Here is a 24,034-nt window from a genome sequence, read left to right on the forward strand (position 1 = left end):
AAACTCATAGATTGAAAATAAACTGACAACCCCATGGCTAATAATAATTATTCATTGAAAAAGTGCTTTTCGACTATGGGCAAAGGGCTTAAAAACATATAATATATAACTAACAATAAAAATAAACAATTACACATAAACAACTTACAATATTTTTTTTTTCTTTCTGAAGAGAGATATTGAAATATTTGAAACCATCTGAAAGATACATACCAATTTCTCTGTTCCAGGAATTATAAGATGCAATACTTTGATCAAATGCGGAAACAAAATGAATTCCTTTCATGTCAGATGAGTATTTACTCTCCAATGCTCCTATCACATTTTCCTGATAAATGTTGCTCATATAGCTGTAGTCTTTGTTATAATTGTTATTCCAATTAAAAGATAAATTAACATGTATTGTATGTGAAATTATATCATTTCGCTGAGTCTCCGGTATCCAGTATTGATCTTGGATAGTCTGCATAAGAGATTCTTTGATACTGGTAAACAGTTTCCTAGACACACTTTCGAAGTACGTGCTTTGGTTTGATAAAAATATTGCAGATAACGGAAAATATTTTGCTAATAATGATATACAATATGAATTATTATAGTCTGAATCTTTTGTTTTATATACACTTGTTGATTTAATAAATTTTGGAAAATGTCTATATACATACTTATATAAATCTGAATTGACAAAAGTATGAGTTAAAATATATTTTATTACTAACTCCACTTTTGCTTCTGAGATCACAGACGAAATGTCAGACACAAGGTCCACATGACATAGTTCGAAGTTCTCGTCCACTGTTTTATCTAACAGAGTAGAGAAAAATAAAATCCAGTTAATATTATATCCTTCATATAAATGTTGTAGGGTAGATATTGTCATCCTATTTTTACAAAACGATATTTCTTCCGAATAATTAACTCCACCGTCGTTATACCAAACCTACAAAGAAAAATTATCATTCTTATAATAGTGGTGTAGGGTTTTTTTGTCAGCTAATTGATAGTACTTGTTGGTTGTTTGAAAGACGTTACAAAAAATACACACAAATATTTTAGAACATCAAAAAATAGTTGACTTTAATTGTTGGTATAGTGTGTGTTCTTAATCTTTCATTGGTTTAAAATTAAAAAAAAAAAACAATTCTGTACTGGTGTAAACTTTAATTTCCTAGATTAAATTGCTGATCAAGAATGATTTTCATGTTATGGTGTTAAACTATTCGGTATCGAAAGTTGTTTTATCATTTTGCTATTGACTTTGCTTGAATATCATCCTGATCTTTTTTTGTTTTTCATTGGATTTATCTGTGAGTTATAAATATTCGATCATTTCTTAACGTTTACGTCGGGTGATGCATGTATATATAGAACGTGGCGATTATCCTGTCAATTCATCCGGTCATGCTCCGAAAATTCATATTCCTTCTGTGTTTTCTCTTGGTATATTAAAAATAGGTTTACAAATTTCTGCATTTTGGTAAACAACTGTTGCCTCGTATTCTTCGTCATATTCAAAGCTATGATGGTTATCAAAAATTTGTCAAAAAGTAAAATATCGATAATACCTAACTCCAAGGAAAATTCGAAACGCAAAGTCAAACTAACAAATAGCAAAATCAAAAGTTCAAACACATCAAACAAATGAAAAACAACCGTCATATTCCTGACTTAGTACACGCGTTTCTTTTTGAAGAAAATCGTGGATTAAAACATGGTTTCATAACTAGCTAAAGCTCTCACTTGTAATACTATAGGGTTATTGCATGAATATTGGGGAATATTGTCCCGAGTAGAATTTTATATTGCACGAGCTTGCGAGTGCAATATATGTTCTACGAGGGACAATATTCCCCAATATTCATGCAATAACCCTTTTATTGTATAGCAATATAATATTTTAAAGTAAAACTTGGTTTAAACTAAGATTTAAACGTTGATGACGTCATGAATTTTGAAGATTTATTGCACTAGTGCAATATTAGAATTTATTGCACGCTAACTTTTGGTTACGTTCTGTGGGAAATATTATATTGCTATACAATAAAGTCGAATACAATTCCATTATATTGACAACAATATATGAGCAAAACAAACAGATATAATAGGTAAAATTGTAAAAAATTGATGTATAGCAGTCAACATTGTGTTATACATATAATCTTAATCACTACAAATTCGTGCTTTTATGAGTTTCAAGTTCTGTAACAATGGTGCAGATCACATACGCGTGTATATCTTGTCATACGTACCTTATTCAGTGACATTTCCAACTCGAATACCTCGCTTGTTGCTTGAAGTAAGCCATCAACCTCGGAGTTAAAGCTAGTGTTCCCAAATACAGCAAGTAACGCTTCAGACAAAAAATACTCATAGGCATGGAGAACCTGAAATTTGTTAAATGTAACTTTTATAAACTTGAGGCTACATCAAATATGCCGTTACCTATCTGCTTACTGGTATTTATTTGTTACTCGATTGCTACGTTCCTATAAAAACTTATTCTATACAGTATTTGTATGTATTTAGGGCCTGTCTTATAAGACTTTACATTATAAGTATTCACCAATGGCATGATATCTAGTCAGAGTTGTAACAGCTGCCATTTTCTTTCATTTACACTTATTGAAATAAAGTAATAATCATTTTTTGGAACGTTATTCAAATTATTTAATATCTTTCTTTAAAATTCTGTCATTCGTGTTTTTCTTCTTTTCACATCCTGAAGCTTGAAAACAAAGTCTATGGTTTATTTATTTTTTTATCACATTGTTAAAAAAAAATAGCACTTTATAAACTGCATTTTGGTAAACTATGGAAATAAACCTGTCATTTAGTGTATAAAGCCATATTTCTTGAATATTATACTGTACTAGAAATTAACAAACTAATAAAGCGAACACAATACGCGGACAAAACAGAGTGCATTAGTTTAAGAATCATTTGATATTTTCGAAAATGCATTTATAAATTTAATTGGCGCAGCATGGTGTAAATCACACCATCAAAAGAACAATGTAAATATTAACTGATAAGCAGATACTTGGTTTAAACATACGACGCTTTCAATCCTCCGTGACTTGTTGTAATTTGTCATAATCATCGTAGCTTTGGGTTTTTGAACTTTCATTTGTATTTGTCATGTGAGAACTTGATAAATGATTATTGATATTGGTACAATGGATTTTGTAATCCATGCACATGATTCAGTTTCATTTTCTTAGTACTACAAGAAACAGATGCTTTTCCGTATGTTTTATCTGTCAAATTTTAACGATAAAGAAATAATAATCTTAAGGAAGTACCAGTTTATTTACCAGTTAAGACGTTTATTATTATTCTGATCGTGTATGTGTTATATAGTATTCGGTTTGTTTTGTAACCTTGCTTAAATCATTTTCTTTTTGTGTCAGTGTATTTACTTAAATCCGGTCAAATTTAAATTACATAAATAAAAACTAAATTACTAAATGAATAGTAACAGTTCATTCTTTTGTTAGATCTTCCTATTACTGGCGTATCAGCAGAATACTTGTGTAACTTAACAAAAATACTCCATTGTAATCATAACATGTATAAAAAAAAATACATTTTCCTCATTTATATAAAATTGTTTTCACCTGAAAGTACATATTTTAAAAGTTGTGTATTATATCAATTGTACAAAATCAAACCTGTTCTACTCTGTTCTGTTTTAACTTTTACGCGTTTTACCTTATCTGGTGGATATCTGAAGTTGAAATCTGCAGGCATTAAGTAACGGAAGCTAGGGATTTCTACTCCATGAGCAAACAACTCTTCGACTAAATCGTTGGAATATCTGTTGGTAATCTGTAAAGAAAGTTTATGACTTACAATATTTTAATCTTAAAAAGGTCGTTAACAAACGCTCATTCCTATGTTATATTTATATACACAATCACCACCAAATACTTTCAAATAAAGACTTTAAAGGCAAAACTATATAATCAGAACTATGTTGTCTATGAAAGTTTTGATTAATTAGGAGATCGAAACTGTACCCTCTTAGATCACGTCACAAAACTATAAATCAGAAAAAGCAATACGCAGAGTAATACATGGACACGAACAAGGCAAGTGTGATGAAAATAAAGAATATACAAATAATAATACTAGATATTTAAGACAGACACGAAACAAACCAAACTGGAATTTCAATTGCATAAGTCGAAAATTAACGTCATGGCAAAAAAATAAAAGACAAAAAGACAAAAAGACAATCAGTACTAACACAAAATACAATCTTGATAGGAAATACAAGCCCTGAAATATCGTATCAACTGAGAGATATATACTCTATATATTCAGGCGCTGCTAGAATTTTGCAACATAAAATGGACAGTTCACAATTGAAAAGCTGAAGTCATGTCTTTTTTTATCGTAAATTGTTGTTTTCAACCATCCCATATTGTCAATTTCTGATGTAAGTTTTCAGTAGATATAAGAAGATGTGATAATATATGCATTTAGGCATTGCAAGCTCCCAGCTAATAAGAGTAAGAGGCTCATCAAAAAAGGTAGAGGTATTTACTTCTAAAACGGAGTGTGGTTTTGAAGTAAAAAAAATTTACACACAAGATATTATTAAGGCTTACTAAAACGACTACTTATTTTTACCATGTGAGATTTAATATCACAACAATGAGTACAGTGCTGCATATCGGTATACTTGTATTTTAATTTTATGCAAGTCTTGAAGAAAACCCAGTTTTTCTTTATATTCATTGTGGAATAATCAATTATGCACTTATAAATTAACAATCCCAGTTGTTGATATTTAATCAATAGTTTTGATACATTTTAATGGAGCAAACATAACCAACAATAGCATTCAACTCAAAAAGTGTCACCGTTTCCTTGTTCTTAGCTTGTGTCAATATTTGTTGACTAACAAACGGAACACAGGCGTGAAATCACGGTATTTGTTTCCTGAAGCTAACGTGTATCTAATTCAATTCTTTGTCGTCAACATAATGATTCCTTTTAATATTCTATTTCGTATTGAAATATCCGACATTTATGATGCTTAATCCAAGAAATCATTGATAATTATAGAATCGGATTGTCGGACATCCGGAATCGAAGAACTTCTTTCACTTGGTTAATGGCAGCCCGTTGAGATTGCATATATAATAAATTTAAGAAAAGACCCATCAAATTTTCTATTTGTATTGATGTTTTTTTTATTTTTGCTTTTTATATTATCAAAGCTCATGATCAATATTTTCTTATGTGAATGAATAATCCTGAACCCATTAATTGAAGCTTAACTGTTCCTCTTGCTCTGGATAATATATAGACTATGTTGAACAGCTTTTCAGTTATTTTAAGATAAAATTAATGAAAGAAAATTGATACAAAATATTGATGTAAAGTCACACGGAACAACGAATACAGCCATGCATTTCACGATGGACGGAACATGTCGTAGACCTTCAAATAGCAAGTTCAACATAAAACAACAACAATACAAACATATGCATGAACCTCAAACTCAGAGATTATTTTTTTTTTAATATTTCAACAAGGTTAAGTGTCTACCGCTTTTTCCCTTTAAAGGACTGTTCTTAGCGGACAAAAGCATTCCCGAAGATATCAAACCTAGGCCATAGCATAATTATTGTAAAATCCTTACATAGTGTATCCATGCTTCCCAGAAAATATACAAGACTGTTTTTCAGATAATGAACAAAAGACTAGGGAGTTATTTAGAAACAATCTTATCTTAACAATATTAAGGAACGGGAAAACGAATTAAAGGGAAATCATAAAAGTTAGACAACGAATTAAAAATCTACTATATCTTATACTGATTAACACATTTTGATAACTCTTTGTTATAATTCATTTACTCCCGTTTTAATGATACATATGTTAAATGTTGATCAACGGTTGTGTTTATTTACTTTTGTCAAATAAAAACGATAACTTCAAAGGTATGTTCGTCTTAGTCTTCATTTGATCCTGTACCAATAAACACAATCCCATCATTCAAATAAAGGTTGCTTCAGGTAAGTCAATACTTAAACTTAAAGAAAAGGAACAAATATAAGGGTCGTTAAAAATAACCCTATAGTCAGCACCATTGATCTTTTGGCTTCTGGCTGCGATGAAACCCTCGTAAAAATCGGGAAATTCCGAAGTTGTCATTTGCTCCTAGGTAGAAAATTTAAAATCAATGGTCTATAATCTGCTTTTCACATTTTTATAACATCACTTGGGAAGCTGTCACATATATTTTATTATCTAAAATCTGATATGGATCCTTGCTTAATTTCTGACAGAATTTTAATGTATTCAGACAAGGGCTTTTGATGTTAAAAGCGATAAAAAATATTAAAAGGAAGAACACTCAACTATGTTTTCAATTTTATAATCGATTTTTGTCTCTTTTGGGAATTTGTCGCATTTATTTTCCCACCAAAGGCATTGTTTAATTTACATATGCTGCAATAAAAACTCTTTAATTCTTGTTGTGAGTTAACCGATATGCATCCCCGGAATCTTGTTACTGCAAGAATTTCCATAAATGTCGCTTCGGAATCTCAGATGCTTTCAACATAAATTTTCAATTAATTATCACTGAACTCTTCTTTAACGTGATGGAAACTGACTCACCTTTTTGTATAAGATAAAGAAAAAAACAGGATTTAAAATCAGAAAGAGTATTGGACCTAACACCAATATTGTATTGAACTTCCTTGGTAAAGCTGAATACTAGATCACGATAACATGACCATATTAAACGTATACCTTTTATGTCTTTGATACAAACTTTAAACCCGTGTAACGTTGATTTGAAAGATGAAGTATGAATTTGATTATTCCACTCAGCATGAAGATTGATGTCGTACTTGGTGCAATAAGAGATAACATTATTTTTCATTATTGATTCACCCTCTTCGGGATCTATAAGATCTGGTCGGCTGGCAAATGTTTTCTCGACAGATATCCATTGATGAAATTACGTTAAAACAATAATTTCATTTTACATCTCAAGAAAGAAAATAGAAATCTTAATAAAATTATAATCTTGTTAAGGTCGCAATTTCTTGCCCTTTTTGCGTGTTTGTGAGGCTCTTATCATCAATATTTATTAATTCCACATGAGATGCGTGTAGACCGCGAGCAGTAAATGACACTGTTTTGTACTATTTAATAAATATCCTTTGATGTACGATATTTTTATTTGTTCTATTTGTCAATAAAACAAGCACAACAAGACCTATGAGCATCTGTTTTGTACTGATACGGGATGTCTGTATTAATTATGACTGATTACAAGCTAATTTGGGATAAAGAATATCAAATTAGTAGTTCTCTACAAAGAAAAATTGATTTTGTTATAGGAAAAACAATAATATTGAATTTTTGCTTGGGAATTACCATTTTCATCTTCTTTGAAGCAACCATACGAACGGCTTATACTTATTTGTTTGTAATTTGTTTGTAATATTAAATGATTTTAATGTGTACTTAATGTAAACTTCTCCTCTTCAAATACATGTATTGTCAATGTATGATCAATTTACAAATTAAATATACTAGTAGAACATATATCATTTGCCAAATTTATGGTGCAACCAATAAGGAATTCTTAGCGCAAAAACATTATAATCCAAATACAAATAATATTAAGAACACAAGTTGTCAAGGAAATAGAATGAAGATATTGTCAAAACACTATCAGGTATTACTAGTATGTGGTCTACAACCATGGGCATGAGCTCAAAACACAGTCACACTCTAAAGTAACCAGGGTGCTTTTGTTTGTTTTTGACTGTTCCGTTTCTTCTATAAATCCCGGAAATAAGGGTAAGCTAATGGAGAATAAAAGGCTACTTTTCTTGAATTTTTCGGTGGGGTTCGTGTCGCTTAATTCTTATTTTCTACATGTGTAGAACTTTCTTGAGTGCTGTTGTTTCTTTTAGACTTTTTGTGTTGTTGGGTTGCCTCTTCGGTCATAAGCAAAATCTCCCTGTATATATCACTGTCTACCATTTAATATTTATCATGTATTCTTCTCTTTATTAAGTGGATATCTATCTCTTTGCAATAAATATTCTCAAATGCAGAACTACTAGTAGTTGTTTTGCAGATTGTGAATTTCCCTTTGTAAATCAATTTAGAATCTCACTTTCACATTTTATTAGAATTAATTTGCTTTCCCCAATGCCCTCGATTGTTAGAATGTACAACAATCAATTTGTAAATTGAAATGCTGTTTTAGTTGTCATGATAATAGTTCCACCGTTAGTGCTATTAGACATCTCCTCTTAATCTCCAGAACAATGAACTATTATTGTTTTCACGAACATTGTGTTTTGTAAACGTTCGAAACAGTTGTAACATTGGAGCTGAAATTTAGTTTTAACGATTTCCACTTAATTTTTCAAACAGATTGCCATAATCACAAGAACTCTTATCTGTTGATTTATTTAAATGCATCATATGGAGAATTGTATGAAAATGCAATAACATTGATTTGTAATTTAGTTTTTTTTTAACTTTTTTATTATTGACTTTTTGACTTGTAAATAGCATCTAACTCGTCTTTGTCACATTCGGTATTGTATTACATTTTAATCTAATTTCCTCTGTCACCACATTCACTTCTATAATACATCGGGTTTTACAACTGTCTTCAATCTATTTTCAGATCGAGGCCGAAACAATTGAATAGTCACGCGTCCTTTTTATTCCTTTTGTCTCATTAATAGCTATTTCCTTGTCTTAATTTTTATGGATTGAGGTTTTTATTATATTTTTTCAATAGAATTGTAAAAAAAACTGAGACGACTTGTATTAAAAACAAGTGTTTTTGCATTACATGATGCATGTACCATATGAAGTTTTAGTTATATTTTTAAAGAAGAAATATCTACGTACTTTTTATACGAACAGACGTTAAAATCGGAAAATCCAATCGTTTACCGTCAATCAAAAAAAAATTTTTTAATTTGAAATGATTGGATTGTACCTGATACAGCCAGACATTTAATATCCATATGAACTAATCTAAATAAGATTTGCCATTCAATAATTTTTATTTTTATAATTATGTTATTTAAGTATGATCCCTAAAAACTTTAAGGAATGAATGGAACCATTTGCGTGAAATACTTTCGATAGACCCAAAGAAAAACTAGCGCCTTATACAAGAATTTCTTCCAAAAAAGAAAAAATACAACGCAAAAGCATTCAGTATGTTCTTTCAAATTTCAAATATACTAAAATCTATCTCAGAAAAAACAATTTGCTTGTATCAAAAATTAAGTGTAGTAATTTAACTTTTGGCCAATATTGTCAAAATGCAAAAAAAATACAAAATTTAAAATATCACTAGAACACACCCGCGAAATCGCGGGGAAATAGAGCGTATGTAAACTGTAAAAGTCAAAGGTACTTAGGGACTGGGCACATTTTTTTTGCCTTCCACCTATTTTCCAAATACCCCGATTTTTATACCTTCTGTTTTTGTAACAAAAACAGTTATTCATAGTAAATAAATGTATGTAAGTATACAGAAATATATCCGCAGTGACCGCCGTTGATATTAATCCATAAGCGGATCCCAATGGGGGGGGGGGGGGGGGGGCTGGGACCCTGCCCCCCATTTCGTTGAAAAAAAATTGTTGATTATATGGGGAATCACTGAAGCATGAGAGGAACGCCCCCCCCCCCCCCCCCCCGTTTAGGTCAGTCAGCGCCCCTCCCTCATGTTCTGGATCCGCCACTGTAAACTAATTGATAGTAAATAGCAAATATTATTCATTTTCGTTTTCCTCCCCAAATAACCCAAACTGAAACACGTTAAGCAAGGATGATACATGCTAGAACTCAAAATGATAGCACAAAGCAAATTTATATACTTTATTCATAGTCTTTGTATGTTCAAAGTACAGAAAAACACAAACCGGAAGACTAATCTGACTTAAAGTTTTGTCCAATGACGGGAAAATATCCGGACGCATTCTTTTTCGTTTTTATCCCAAAATAACCCAAACTGAATGATCATAAGAATGGATGACAAATGCGACTATACATGTTACCTATAGGACACAGAGGCATGATGATTAATTTATTGTGGAAGGAGGAGAAGCGACACCCAAAATGAGGTCTTCTCGTTTAATAGTATAGATTTATAAATAGTGTTCAATCCTATACAGCGCTGGTGAAAACAAGTGTAATTAAACCTGGAAAATTGAACCATTCTCATATAATAATTTAAAACTATTTGTTACTTTGTCATTATTATAAGGAAAGATCCAGGCAGAATCTGAAAATATAGCAAATATTTGATTGCGCCAACCATGGTTAAATATAACTTTTTATAAAGTTGTTTCTTCCAAATTTTGTTAAAATGTCTCGATAACTGCTTTATTAGATTATATGATTTTTCGTTTGTTTTGCTAATAAAACCATAGAGTACCTCCATATTGTCATTTCTATGTAAAAGTTTACTTCTTTTAAAGCAAGAACTTACAGTGATGTCTCCATTTTTCTTAACAATAACTTTGAATAGAGGCGTAGCTCCATACTGCTTCATAACTATAGCTAGTAATCTTGTGACGTAGTTCTTTGTGTCATTTTTCATGTTTACCCCATTATTGGTCTTCAAGCTGACTAGGAGATGCCTAACTGTAAACAACAGAAAACAAAACAAATAAACAAAATTATATTAGTGCTTCACATTAATTATTCAAGGAAAAATCTTATATTTGGTGAAATAAATTCTTGTTTAGTTGACAATTTGTTCTATCGTGGCATTTTTCGCTGAAAGTGGTATGTCATAGTCAAATTGTAATGTCAATAATGACAAATATCTCTATTCCTGGGATATATTGAAGTCCGCATACAAAATAATTTGCAGAAATTTATGGAGGCTAATGAGTTATGTCAAAGAATAACAATAAATGGCAAATTTAGCATTTGAAAACATAAATATTCGTTTCCATCTGACATTAAGATTCAAACAGAGACGTTGGGTTAATGTACATGGCTAAAAGAGTAATGGCTACTATTTTCGGCGCGTTTCTGCTACACTAATGATAGACGACATTTATCTGAATTGTAGATTTAACACTATAATGCAAAGACAAACGAAATGTGATAATTTCTAACAGCAAACGAAATGTTCTCAGATCAATACCAGTATCGTCACCTCTGAGAAATCAGAGTAAATTAGATTATATCAACAAATTCATTCTTAGATTGCAAAGTGAACGTCCCACTATAACTTAAGTTCTGTCCGTGACTTCTGTACATGAAGATGGATTGGGGGATAATTTCATTAATATTCCATTACAGTTTGTTTCAATAAATGAAAAAAGGTTGCCATTTGTGCAAAACATTTTACGCAAATAATGTTTTCATGAGATTTAGAAATAAACCATGACAGAAGATTTACATAACAAAAAGGTGTGTGATTATATGGTTAAAGTCAAAAGAAACGAGTGACCGGTGAAAAATAATGTTCTTCCAATTCTTGAACCAATGCATCCAAACATCATAAACTTAGTGTTCTGTTCAAGAATTTTTCATTTTTTTTTTCGCATAAATTTCGTATAATCGTAAATTTTTTTTTCAATCGGTCAGTGTTGTTGTGAAAATACGAATGAAATATGTAAATATGTAATTAAAGTTCGTGTTTTGAAGCCGAAGTTTAACGATTGTCACCTGTTTGTCAACAATCAACAAAAAAAACAAAAAAAAGCATGGAAATTGAGCACGTGTTGAACATGTAAATTCAGATAATAGTTTATTTTAAGGACATCCATGCGTATTGCGATCATCGGATTTTTACGAGATGGGTCATACTGAGGTCACTTTGCATACGGAAAATATGTCGGGGGAATTGCTTCCTGGAAGGAAGGAAGCAATTAAAATAAAGTAAACTTCTTCTAAATATGAATAAATTGAAGAATTTTCTTCAGAAAAAAGTTTATGTACATAAGTTTTATTATGAAAACTATCCATTGAGTTATAAAAAAACACATGCATTATTTTTTTTAATTTGAGGTTTCTTATGACTTTAATCAGAAAGACTTATATGTCATTTTAAAACATATTCTTGATAATTCTAATACTATTCATAGTGATAAACAAGTATATAAGTTTATGGTATATACTTACGCTTCTCTCGTGCTGTTAATAACGTTTCTTTCTCGTCTTTGCAATCTCTGTATAGTACTTTAACAGTTCTACGAGCTTCTGATTCAGAAGATGAAAGTTGTGTTGACAATGAATCTACAAAAATTATAAAAAGTGAGCAGAAATATATGATTTATACTAGATTGGGTGTTTCTGAAATGGCAATCTTTTACAGAAAGGAATTGTCAAATATACCGCATAGAGCAACATACCACAACAACTAGGAACACCATACTTCTCGGGGGGGGGAGGAGGGGGAAGGGGGAAACAGACATACAAACAAAGATAGACAAAAATGAATAACACATGGTCCTTGTAGGCCTTTTTTTTGTCTAATTGTGTCATTATACCACTCCATTGTGTTTATTTGGTTTGAATAAATGTTAAGATACACCGGCACGGCAGGTCGGAAAGGGGACATCGATTCCTTGGGTACAGACAGTGCCAAACTCTTTGTACTTAATAGAATTTTGCAACAAAATATTCTGGAATCCTGTCAAGAGGCAAAATTTCACCGTTTAAAATATACCTTTCCAGTGTCAGTGCGATATTTCCGCTTTTCGGGTCGAGCAACTTTGAGAACTCTTTTCCTATTTCATTTATTGCTATTTTTTTTTTCAGGCTAACACAACATGAATATTTTGCTACTGAACTAACATACAATAATCTAGCAGACACTTATGGGTATTTTGTGGGCGAGGCGTGCGTCTGGCGCAGATGCTAAATCAGTCCTGGTGTCTATTAAGAGTTTATTTACAACAACTGTGTCGATGCCACTGCTGGTGGAGTTTTTATTCCCCGAGGGTATCACCAGCCCAGACACTTCTGTGTTGACATGAATTATCATTGATATGGTCATCATTGTATATTCCATGTAACTGTTTACAAGACTTTAAATATTTGAGATGCGGAATCTTTTGTCTTGTGAATAGATTGCATTAGCTGTATTTGGCGGGAATTGTGGGAAATTGTGGTCCCCGGTTCTCTTCGGTTTAGTGCTTTGTTTGGCCTTTTTTGTTTTTTGTTTTGGTTCGGGCGTGACTGCTGGGACTTCTGTTGGCGAGGCGCCCTTTTGGCGCAGATGCAGAATCAATCCTGGTGTCAATGAATTGTTAATTCACTTTTGTTCAGTTTTAACATATGATTTATATGCTATAAAACAATACTTATGAAATTTGTTAAAAAGAATATCTCAAAAATCGTAAATGTTTACAGAGTAAAATTTATGAGGGAATCAAATTCAACACGTAATTCAACAATCTGGCCTGGCAAGCTTTAGTTACTGTACCATAAGAAGAAAATTATATATTGATACATTGAATACAATGTATAGAGCACAAAAAGATTAGAAATTAGCTTAGGACTAGGATTCTATTTGTAGTAGTTGACTTAGTGATGCTTTTATTATACCAACAGCTTAACGAATATGATTGGAGCGTCCGTCCAGAACCAGCACTTCTTTGTATTGTTTCGGTCAAAACGATTTCGCAGGTTTTCTAAACCAAAGCACAGAGTTTCCCGTTTCATATAATGATTATTATTCTTTTCATAATGATTTTACTGGTTATCATATTAACAAAACATGTTTTTAAACTTCTATGTGGTGTCAGGGGTACCAGTGTGCAAGCTCTGCTAACAGTACTTCTAGTTATTACCTGTTATTAATATCTGTAACTAGTTGGCAATCCAAAAAGTCTTAAAGCGGAGTCTTTGCTAGATAAACTTATATTTATTACGGTTAATGAATACTGGCATTTTGTTTGTCGCTTCGTTCAGTGTAATTTTGATTAAAGACAGAACCAGAATTCTATCCAATTTATCGTAGATAGTTTTACAAAAATCTATACAACATTTCAAATCATATTTTTTTCGCAGAAATGAATATACCACTGCATCTTTTACCTTCTAAATAAGATCCGAACTTCTCCCGTAAAACATCTGGAACTTCTCGGACTCTTTGGCTTTCCCATGACATATGTGATTGGTGAAGAAAGCCTCCACATGCAAATTCGTAAAAATCCTATTTCAAAAAGCAAAGGTAGATTAATTACCAAATATTTTACTTAATGCAATTATTATTTGATGGATTCACATCTGACATAATCTGAGGAGTTTTTCTTGCTTTTACTTTCAAGATAATGAATTTGTCTAAAAACCCAAGCACCCAAGAAATTGCATGTCTGCAAATATTGGCAGGTTTCAAAGATTTTATCCAAACCACTGAATTTCAATCAAGTTATTAATCAGATACTCTGTTTCAATTATTAACTTGATAAATAAATCCATATAACACTTGACAAGATCGTTTATGAAATAAGACGTATGCAAATTTCAATACACAACGCGTTAAAAGGCTGTTAGTTGTCATACTTAATATTCTGTTTGCAATGATGACAGCTCGTTTTGAATTGTTAATGAAATAAATAGACTATGTCAATAGAAACAGATTACTACAAAATAAAAATAATGTATCGGTGTGTATTCAGTCTATATTATTAACACATAATGCGGATGTACAATTTAAAAAATTGAACATGGCCTTAGTGTCTTTTCAAATAATTCTTCCTTAAAATTTCTTATACAAGAAATTCATTGAAGTGATCATTTATTACATCAACAAAATCCATAAATGGGTTTCGGATTACGCAAAAATAAGATTTGGATGAAACTTTTGTGTAATTGTAAAGAAAATATAAACTTAATACGTGTTAAGAAATATAATTTATTTTTCCCAGTAGGTTTTCATGAGAATTGAATACCCCCAAATTCAATGTTTATTTGACATTAATCAATAAATGACCAGCTTAACAATAATAGCAAACAACAAATTCTGCCTATCTAATTTTGTATATTTGTCCTTTGTATGCACGAAGGCGCGATATTAAACCGTTGACAACTCTGGTGAGATATCCAATTTATTATTGAATTCCTTACAGACCATTGTAGCCCGTGCTTTGAAGTAGACGTTAAATTAACTGGTCAAGTGTTTTGATTGGGTGACGAAGATAATTACCTCACATGGGTTTGCGTTCGTGTTCATCCGTGATAAGACCGACGCTGCTTGGTGGATACAATCAGAAGTTTCACAAACCTACAAAAGACAATCAGGCAAAGACTATATAAATATGCAAATTGCTTGACATAACCTTATTTTAAGCTAATTTCCATGTTAACATTCTGGCCTTATATTAACTTATAAGCTAAGCAAAGACAAAAAGAAATATGCAAATGGCTTGACATATCCTTATTTTAAGTCAATTTCAATAATTACATTTTGGCCTTATAAGCTCAGAATGAAATGTTAAATACGTCAATATATCAAAAGTATTTTATGGCACACATTTGTATATATATATGTATAGCTTCGTTGACGAAGAGAAGAGAGTAACGCCAATCTACATATCCTCCAATGAAAAATTTTGAAAGTTTTTTTAAAAAATACGATACAAAACATTAATTCAGCTTTGTTTTGAAAGTGGATCTCACTTTCGTAATTCCATAACCGGATAATTTAAGATATATAAATCACTGGACAGAATATATCAATCAGGAAATATACTTAAATTAAAAATCATAAGATGAGTTCAAGTAACATGTCGCATTTAAACATTCGCATGTAACGATAGAAGTATACTAGTATGTATAACAGGTGTATAATTAAAGTCTTATGAAACTTCAAATGTAAAAACAAAGAAGTTGTATAAATGAATATGTTTTGAATACTTGCATGGCTAAGTTTTACTTTAAAACACGTGCTCGTGGACTTTCATGTACAAGAAAATCCATTATCTTTTTGAAATCTTTAGAAATGTTCTGCTTTTTCATTGTTGTCTCACAATATTGTAACTCTTAGATTTTCATATGCAGTGATCTTGACTACGAGACAACTTGGTAGAACTTTGACAACCGCGCATCGCAAGTGTGCGGTTTCCCCGTGATGGAGGAAAAGATAAACAAAAGTGCACCAAAAGATATACACAGTGTTGTGTTTATTAATTATAATACATACATTTTCATACATCAAAATCAGGTTAACAACCATTATAACAGAATAATTAACTAATAGAAACACATTGGAAATGTTGAAAAAAAATAAGATCGCTCTATCATCTCAATTATTGCACGTGTTCCATGAGTCTTTGCCTAATTTTATGTTTTTGATCAACAAACAATCAACGAAATATTTGTTTGTGAGTAACACGTTATGGGCATCGGATTCGTAATAGATGTTTTAAAAAATCGTGCATGAACTGGTTCAATAATTTTGTTAATATTGAACCTCAAGTAATTCGTTTCATCTTAATTGGTTGCTTAACAATATCAATAGTATTAGATAAAATACAAAGGTAACCAAGAAACAGGCCGGTAACAACCGTTGCCGGATAGTTTTTCTGCACGAGTAGTCAGGACCTGACTACAAGTGCAGAAAAACTATTCAGCTGGTTGTTACCGGCCTGTTTCTTTTGTTACTTTTGTTTTTTATCTGACTTGTACGACTTTGCCCCCCGCAGAGCTATAGAAAAACAGTACATTAACGGGTGTTACACGGACTCTTTTTAGATGATACACGGACTCTTTTTAGTTGTTACACGGACACTTTTTATGAATAGAATCACTCGTGCATGATCAGTGAGTTCATGGGCACTTTAACTTTCAATTAGATTTGAACTTTTTGGTTCACCGACTAATTTCCTGTCTTTTTATTGAACAAAATATTTACGTTAGCATCAATATCTTTTTTCAAACATTTCCAGTAAAATACTATTCATATCAGTACACTAAGGGATTAGACATTTAACTTCAAAAAAAAGGGGGGGGGTATGGCTATCTCCTAAAAAAGATATTTTAATCCCAAATTTTATGAGAAAAAAATTATTATGGTCAAGCAGATGACAAATTAATGTTTTGCATGATTCCTAATTTTCCGAATACCGTAAATAGTGCTAATTTAAACAAAACATTTGGGTGATGGCGTTGAAAAGTAAATAGTCAATATTCTCAAAATAGAACATACCGCCCCCTTTATGAAGCAAAATGTTCGGTCAATAAATGTTTTCTTCAATATATGGATATGAATAGTATTTTGGACAATGCTGAAAGTAAAGAAATGGTGATACTGACGTGTATATTTCAATAAAAATAAGACAGGAAATAAGTAAATAAAAATCAAATCTTTTCAAAAGATAAATCCCTATCAACTCACCAATGCACGATTGATCCTATAAACAAAAAGTGTTCATGTAATACACGTCCAAATAAGCAGCAAATCTAGAAGAAAATCATTCAACTTAGTCATCAATTTTGGGCGGTAAGCTGCGATTGGATCATATAGTAACACGTGTTTATTCCCGATCAACACTTGCAGATCTAGAGACGAGCATGAATTTAAAAAAAATAATTAAAGTATATGCCTGAATATAATATTAAGACAAAATCCATTTTTTCATAAACATTTCATTCACTAATGAAGAAAGAAATTCATTCTTTTGATACATTTATATTGTTATCGAATTTATATCAGTGGCGGATCCAGGTCCAAATCCAGGACAAAACAGGGGAAGGGGGCCAACTTTATGTCCCCATTTAAATGCATTGATCATGCAAAAAAGGGGTGTTCCAACCCCGGGCCCCCACAACTGAATATTAAATTCATGTATTTGGCAACAAACGCGCGATTTTTACGATTTTTTTTAAGGGGGATGGGGGGATGGAATGGCACATCCTGCATTTTTTCATCAAAAAAAAAAGATCACAGCCTGTTATTTTTAAAATGAATTAGCCCCCCCCCCCCCCCTTCCCCGCTTTCCGTTTCATCCATAAAAATCAAACGTTATCCTACTTACCACTAAAATATTTCTTTAATATACTACTTTTTTACGAAGTTGCATTTTAAAAAGTTTTAATGTACAACATTCATCTTTTACTTGAAACGGTTCTTTTTTATCAAATCATTAGATTCCTGATTTTTTTTTTCTTGAAAAAAAAATCTCGATTGAAGGGAAATGAAAAAAAAGGTGTTTATACTATATCTTACATTTACTGCTTTATGGCTATCTAAATTTCTCAAATGTTTAGTCTTGCAAAATGTATTATTACTTTCTTGAAACGTCGTACAACTATAGATATTGCATGTGTCTTCTCACGAGAGCAAGTAAAAATAACAATGTTTATGATTTTTAAATTAAGAACGGCTACTTTATACTGCCAATGGTGAACGGGGTACAGTAGTTTCAATGGATGCATATTAGGTTATTTTATAAAACATAAGAACTGGAAATCTTTTTCATGCAAAAATAATTGCATCTAAAAAAAAAGGTGTTTTAAAGTTGATCGACAAAAAGGCGTACAATGCAGACTGAATTGCAACACATATACCTCTCAGCAAGGGTGTTGATGTCTCACAGAAGAGTTGTAAATAGTCTTGGTTTATACCAAATTACCCTATAGCAATGTATCGTATATATCAAGTTTATTTGCTAAAAATACCCAATAGCTAAATTTCCAGTCCTTACTGATATTCTATTGGAGTTGAAATCATTTGCTTGTTTGTTATGGAAGCATATCTTTAATTGTGGCATATTTGGCTTTTCAGTAACTTTTCTCTTTTCTTTAAATTGATAATGAAGACTTATGTCATATGTGAATAGAAAAAAGTAAAATCACAAAAATACTGAACTCCGAGGAAAACTCCAAACCGGAAAGTCCGTAATCAAATGGCAAAATCAAAGCTCCAACACATCAAACGGAATGGATAACAAATGTCATATTCCTGATTTGGTACAAGCAATTTCTAATGTAGAAAATGGTGGATTGAACCTGGTTGTATAGCAAGCTAAACCTCTCACTTATATGACAGTCTCATCAAATTCCATTATATTGAAAATGGTGTGTGGACAAATCAAACAGACATAATAGGTAAAAATGTCAAAAATATGGGTACAGCAATCAACGTTGTGTTGAAATCTAAATCACTTTAAAAACAAAGAAATATGTAACAAAGAGTCACAAAAAGGCATATGGTTTTGTCTCATTGGCACTCATACCACATTTTCCTATATCTCTATAGACAAAGCACTTTAGCAAAATTGAAAGACAAAAATACAAGTTTATCATAAAACAACAAAACAATGACGAGATGTATAAGTACACAGCCACGTTTTAAAATGCATATCACCAAAACAGACTAAACTGTAAAGTAATATTCATAAAGACAAATAAAAGAACACTACGTTATTGAGACGATAATCATTATCAGTAACCAGAATCTATACTTCAAGGCCATTTTGTATTCATTGTGAAGTTGATACGGAATATTTATCAAAAAAGTCCAATGATTTTTTTTTTAGAATAAGGACGAGACGGACAGACGCCTGTTTCAACAGTTTTCTGCTCAGACACTGGTGGACGCAACGTCAGATATTGCTACCATTTAGTGTAACAGAAAATGACGTTAAATTGGAAACGCACACTATCTAATTCTTCCTGCATTTCTTTTTTGGGTAAATGCAAAGTATAACACACAAGTATAAATTAATGCCGTGAGAATCCAATCCAATATGATTTTATAATTAACATATGATATTCAATTTTACTGCTAGTAATTATGTGTTTTTGGAGGAATATTGCTGCATTATATATTCAACCCGAGTATGATTTTATTCAAGCAGTGACATACAATAGCTTATACATGTAGCTATGATACTGAAGTTTTCTTACGTTTTGATCGTCTTATAGATGTGTATTTTTGTAATGTGTGCATCATTTCGTTTTGTTGAAACCAGGACATTTATTTTTGGAGGAGGAAGGAACACGCGAATGCAGTTTATGCCGTCCCTAGCATATTACGCTTGTGGCGACGTCAAATTATGATACGGACAAACTTGCAAGACATTTTCATTAATCCGTAGTTTTTATAGATAACCCTGTAATCTTAATGCTATTTGGTGTAACATCTTCAACTTTAAAAGTACTTTTTATTGGTATAGTTATCAAAGCCGAAAAATAATCTTCACGAAATCAAATCTCTGGTTTTTTTACCGTAAAAGTTTTGTGAAGGCATGAAAGTTTAACTCGGACATTTCCGCAAGACATTGCAAATCTATTGTTTTGAATTGAACATGTAGCTCAATTTATTTTTCAATTCGAATTTTGGGAGATTACACTTAGTACAAAACGATCGTGCTTACAATTTAATGAAATATTTGTCAAAATTTTATTTTTGAACTGAACTGTTTCAAGTTTCCAAATTAAAATTCGGATGGGACATTTCCGTACATCATATTCTTTTGGAAATATGTACGCAAATTTTAAATGGAGTCAGCCATGTTAACCAATACTGAAATATATCACGTCATAGAATGTTCATGCAAAATTTCGAAGAGTTGCGTGAACATTTCGCGAATTTTTCGAGTTTTATGTTTCGAGTTTGTTACATGGGACAACGCTAAGTAAACATTTTTCGGATAATCTGTGTCTTCCTTAGCCTATGAATATTATATTTTTATTCTTTCTCTATCATAATGTGAAAATTTAAGAATCAATCTTTATTTTCATGTATAATTTGAAATATTTATTTCAGCATTTCTATAAATTTTTTCCCGTCAAATATTTACTTAACGCTATTTTTCGTGGTAGTAGCAATATCTAACGTTGCGTCGGTGACGTTTTACAAAGTTTGAGTAGGAGCTGCAAGTTTTTCGAATACTGATTAAGTTCGGAAATGTATATCCCATACGCAGGTGAAGTTGGTATATTGCTGCTAAAGGAGGGGGGATTGTTCATTTCAAATTGATAAATTCAAAAATAAATATACTCACTGTTACTACCTATTGACTTTTACGTACGAATTTAAAGAATTATGTAATGTGTTTTGTTTACGTAAATGAGACAGCAATGAAACAATTACCTTTTTAAAAGATTTATCAATTTAAAAATCATTGCCGTAACAAAGCAAAAACATATTTTGATGTAGGCCTTTCATGCTTAGATTGTTGTGACATAACATTTTTTTCTACTAGTCCAAACTAAACTTTTCTTTATTTATGTATATTTTACTTTTAAACGCAAACATTTGTTCAGATGAACATGTCATAGCATATAACTGTACATTATATACATTTTCAGATATTAATAAATGTTTTCAAAACGTAACATTTTTATGGATAACAGTATTATTTGTTCGTGATAAGATGGACAATTATTATTTCCTTTCTTGGATATGAAACATTAAAAATTAATAAGCTGCATAAATTTCAAACAAAAAAGCAATAATAATTATAAATAATGAAGTTAATATTCAAAACAAGGGAATAAATCTTTTTTATCTTCATGTTGAAAATCGATCAGCGTTTTCAAATCGTTCCTTTAAATGAAAAATTGCTAAAGCCTTTTACCAAAGCCTCTTACCGTGGCTTCCCTTGTAGTAATATAATTACTCACTGATTGTGGAAATAAATTTTCTCCGATGGATTTACATTAATTTTCGCAATTGAACTCCATTAAACATTTGAAGCATGTCTGAAAATCTGTAATACAGGTCAGAAGCGGACATTTTTCATCATTGTGACAATGCTTTGTTGCATCCTCCCAGAAAAGCTTTTCATTCAATAAATTCATTGATATGAGGTTTTCATGTGTCATTATGGACTACTCAAAGATTGGTTTACAGTATATCAAAATATTGTCCCCTCAGAGAATTCATAGCATGACATGATTTGAAAGTAATCTTTTAAGTACGCTGGCATGAGTTTTGAGGTTTATCTATTTCAACAGAGTTTTTGACATGTTGTTTTACTGACTTCTATTACTTTCAAGTTTAAATTTCATTTCTTATTTGAAATTACATTACGCTTTTGTCGTCAATTTAATTACAGAAATAATTATATATGGATATCTTCTTGGCAGTTCTTCTTTTTGATAAGACACAAAAAGCGGCAATGGTACTACAAATGTCACTAGACCGTATGCAACCTCTACGTTACCTATATATGGGCCTCAGACCCACTCTACTTTTAGTTGACACTGTTGAAAATAAACACTAAGTTTATATATATATTTGTGTTTGTCCTTTGTTAAACATTGCAGATCTTGTCTCTTTTTATTTTGTTACATTGTGTCACATGCTATGGTAAATATATGGGGGAATGGCAATACAGATTTTAATTGAACTGAATTGAAGTTAAAGCATTGACAGAGTTTGAATCTCTGAAAACGAGCGGAATGAGACCAGTTACATCTTCCATCAGGTATGCAACAATCGTGACTTCGTCATACGATTGAAACTTAACCATTGCCAAGAACATAGTAAATATAAAAAAGAAGATGTGGTATGATTGCCAATGAGACAACTATCCACAAAAGACCAAAATGACACAGACATTAACAACTATAGGTCACCGTACGGCCTTCAATAATGAGCAAAGCCCATACCGCATAGTGAGCTATAAAAGGCCCCGATAAGACAATGTAAAACAATTCAAACGAGATAACTAACGGCCTTATTTATGTAAAAAAAATAAACGAAAAACAAAAATGTAACACATAAACAAACGACAACCACTGAATTACAGGCTCCTGACTTGGGACAGGCACATTCATAAATAATGTGGCGGGGTTAAACATGTTAGCGGGATCCCAACCCTCCCCTAAACCTGGGACAGTGGTATAACATTACAACATAAGAACGAACTATAAAAATCAGTTGAAAAAGCCTTAACTCATCAGATGGACAAAAATACAAGTGCAAATACAAAGCCTTTATATAGAAATTGACAATCATATACGCCTCTTTTTAAAAAAAAAAACTAATTTAAATTCCATCGCATGGCATATATTGTTAAGGCTTTCATCCTACTTTTTTCCAAGATATTAAGCTGATCAAACGTAAGGAGACCGTAATACACTTGAACATGACAATATTCCATCCTGAGCTTCTTTCTGTCATCTCTGTTATAAATCAATCTGCTTTGCCTTAGTTCTTGTCATTCCTTTGTATAAACAGTGAACTCAAAACATCTTCAAGCAGCTTTATGTTGAAAGAAGCTGGATTAATAAATAGGTGTATACCCTTAATAGTGTTTACATTATCTTACAAGTGTTTGCACTAGTGTCTTCTTTGTATATACAATTTATAATAAACTGGAGATTTATAAATGGATTAATATGAGTGCATTCAAAAATAATTATTTGAGATCCACACATTTCTATAAACTTGTTATAGGTTGACATTCAAACTACATACGGCGATTTGAATCATACCTGTGATTTTAATAGATTTCCCAATCCAATTATAAAATTCTTTAAGTTGAATACATAAGGTGTGGTACAATTGCAGAAGAGGTACAATGACCAACAATACTACTAAAATTACATTCTAGATATACTCGACATTTTTTTTTTCTTTTTCAGTGGATTTGGGGGTTCTTAAAAGTTTTATTTTTTCCATGGTAATTTGGTTTCTCTAATTTGTGTGCTATTTTCACATTTCCTGACCGGTGTGAGAAAAATATTTCTCCTCACTAGTGAAAAATCTGTTCTCGGCAAATGATTAGTCGAAATTTGATTATGACGTCTAAATGTTTTGTTTTCTTCTGAATTTTCCTATTGTGACGTCATGAAAAAAGGCGACCATGCCTGATGACGTCGCATTTAAAGAACACAAGTTTCTGGAAATCTTTGAAAAAGAAGGATAAAAATCATTAGAGAAACAGATTTCTACACTATAACTCGTGTATTACGATATTTCTCCACTCTCGACAGTTAAATTTTAGTTATTTAAAGAGCTCGGCAAGCCTCGCGCTTTAAATAATAAAATTTAACTGTCTCGAGTGGAGAAATATCGTAATACACTTGTTGCAGTGTAGGA

General features: G+C 31.5%; 1 protein-coding gene across 2 annotated transcripts in view; it reads right to left on the bottom strand.

Moving 5' to 3' along the window:
* The window catches only part of LOC143044741 (membrane metallo-endopeptidase-like 1), a 40,857-nt gene that overhangs the window by 10,567 nt on the left and 6,256 nt on the right, over positions 1–24,034 (bottom strand). For both annotated transcript variants that reach the window (XM_076216867.1, XM_076216868.1), the window contains 7 exons: positions 15,185–15,262; positions 14,074–14,191; positions 12,154–12,267; positions 10,505–10,659; positions 3,712–3,828; positions 2,250–2,384; positions 214–940 (listed from right to left, as the gene is read on the bottom strand). In XM_076216867.1, coding sequence (XP_076072982.1) covers positions 214–940; positions 2,250–2,384; positions 3,712–3,828; positions 10,505–10,659; positions 12,154–12,267; positions 14,074–14,191; positions 15,185–15,262 — 1,444 coding nt within the window. The remainder of the gene's footprint in view (positions 1–213; positions 941–2,249; positions 2,385–3,711; positions 3,829–10,504; positions 10,660–12,153; positions 12,268–14,073; positions 14,192–15,184; positions 15,263–24,034) is intronic.

Source organism: Mytilus galloprovincialis, chromosome 9, assembly GCF_965363235.1.
Source record: "Mytilus galloprovincialis chromosome 9, xbMytGall1.hap1.1, whole genome shotgun sequence".
Lineage (NCBI taxonomy): Eukaryota > Metazoa > Mollusca > Bivalvia > Mytilida > Mytilidae > Mytilus > Mytilus galloprovincialis.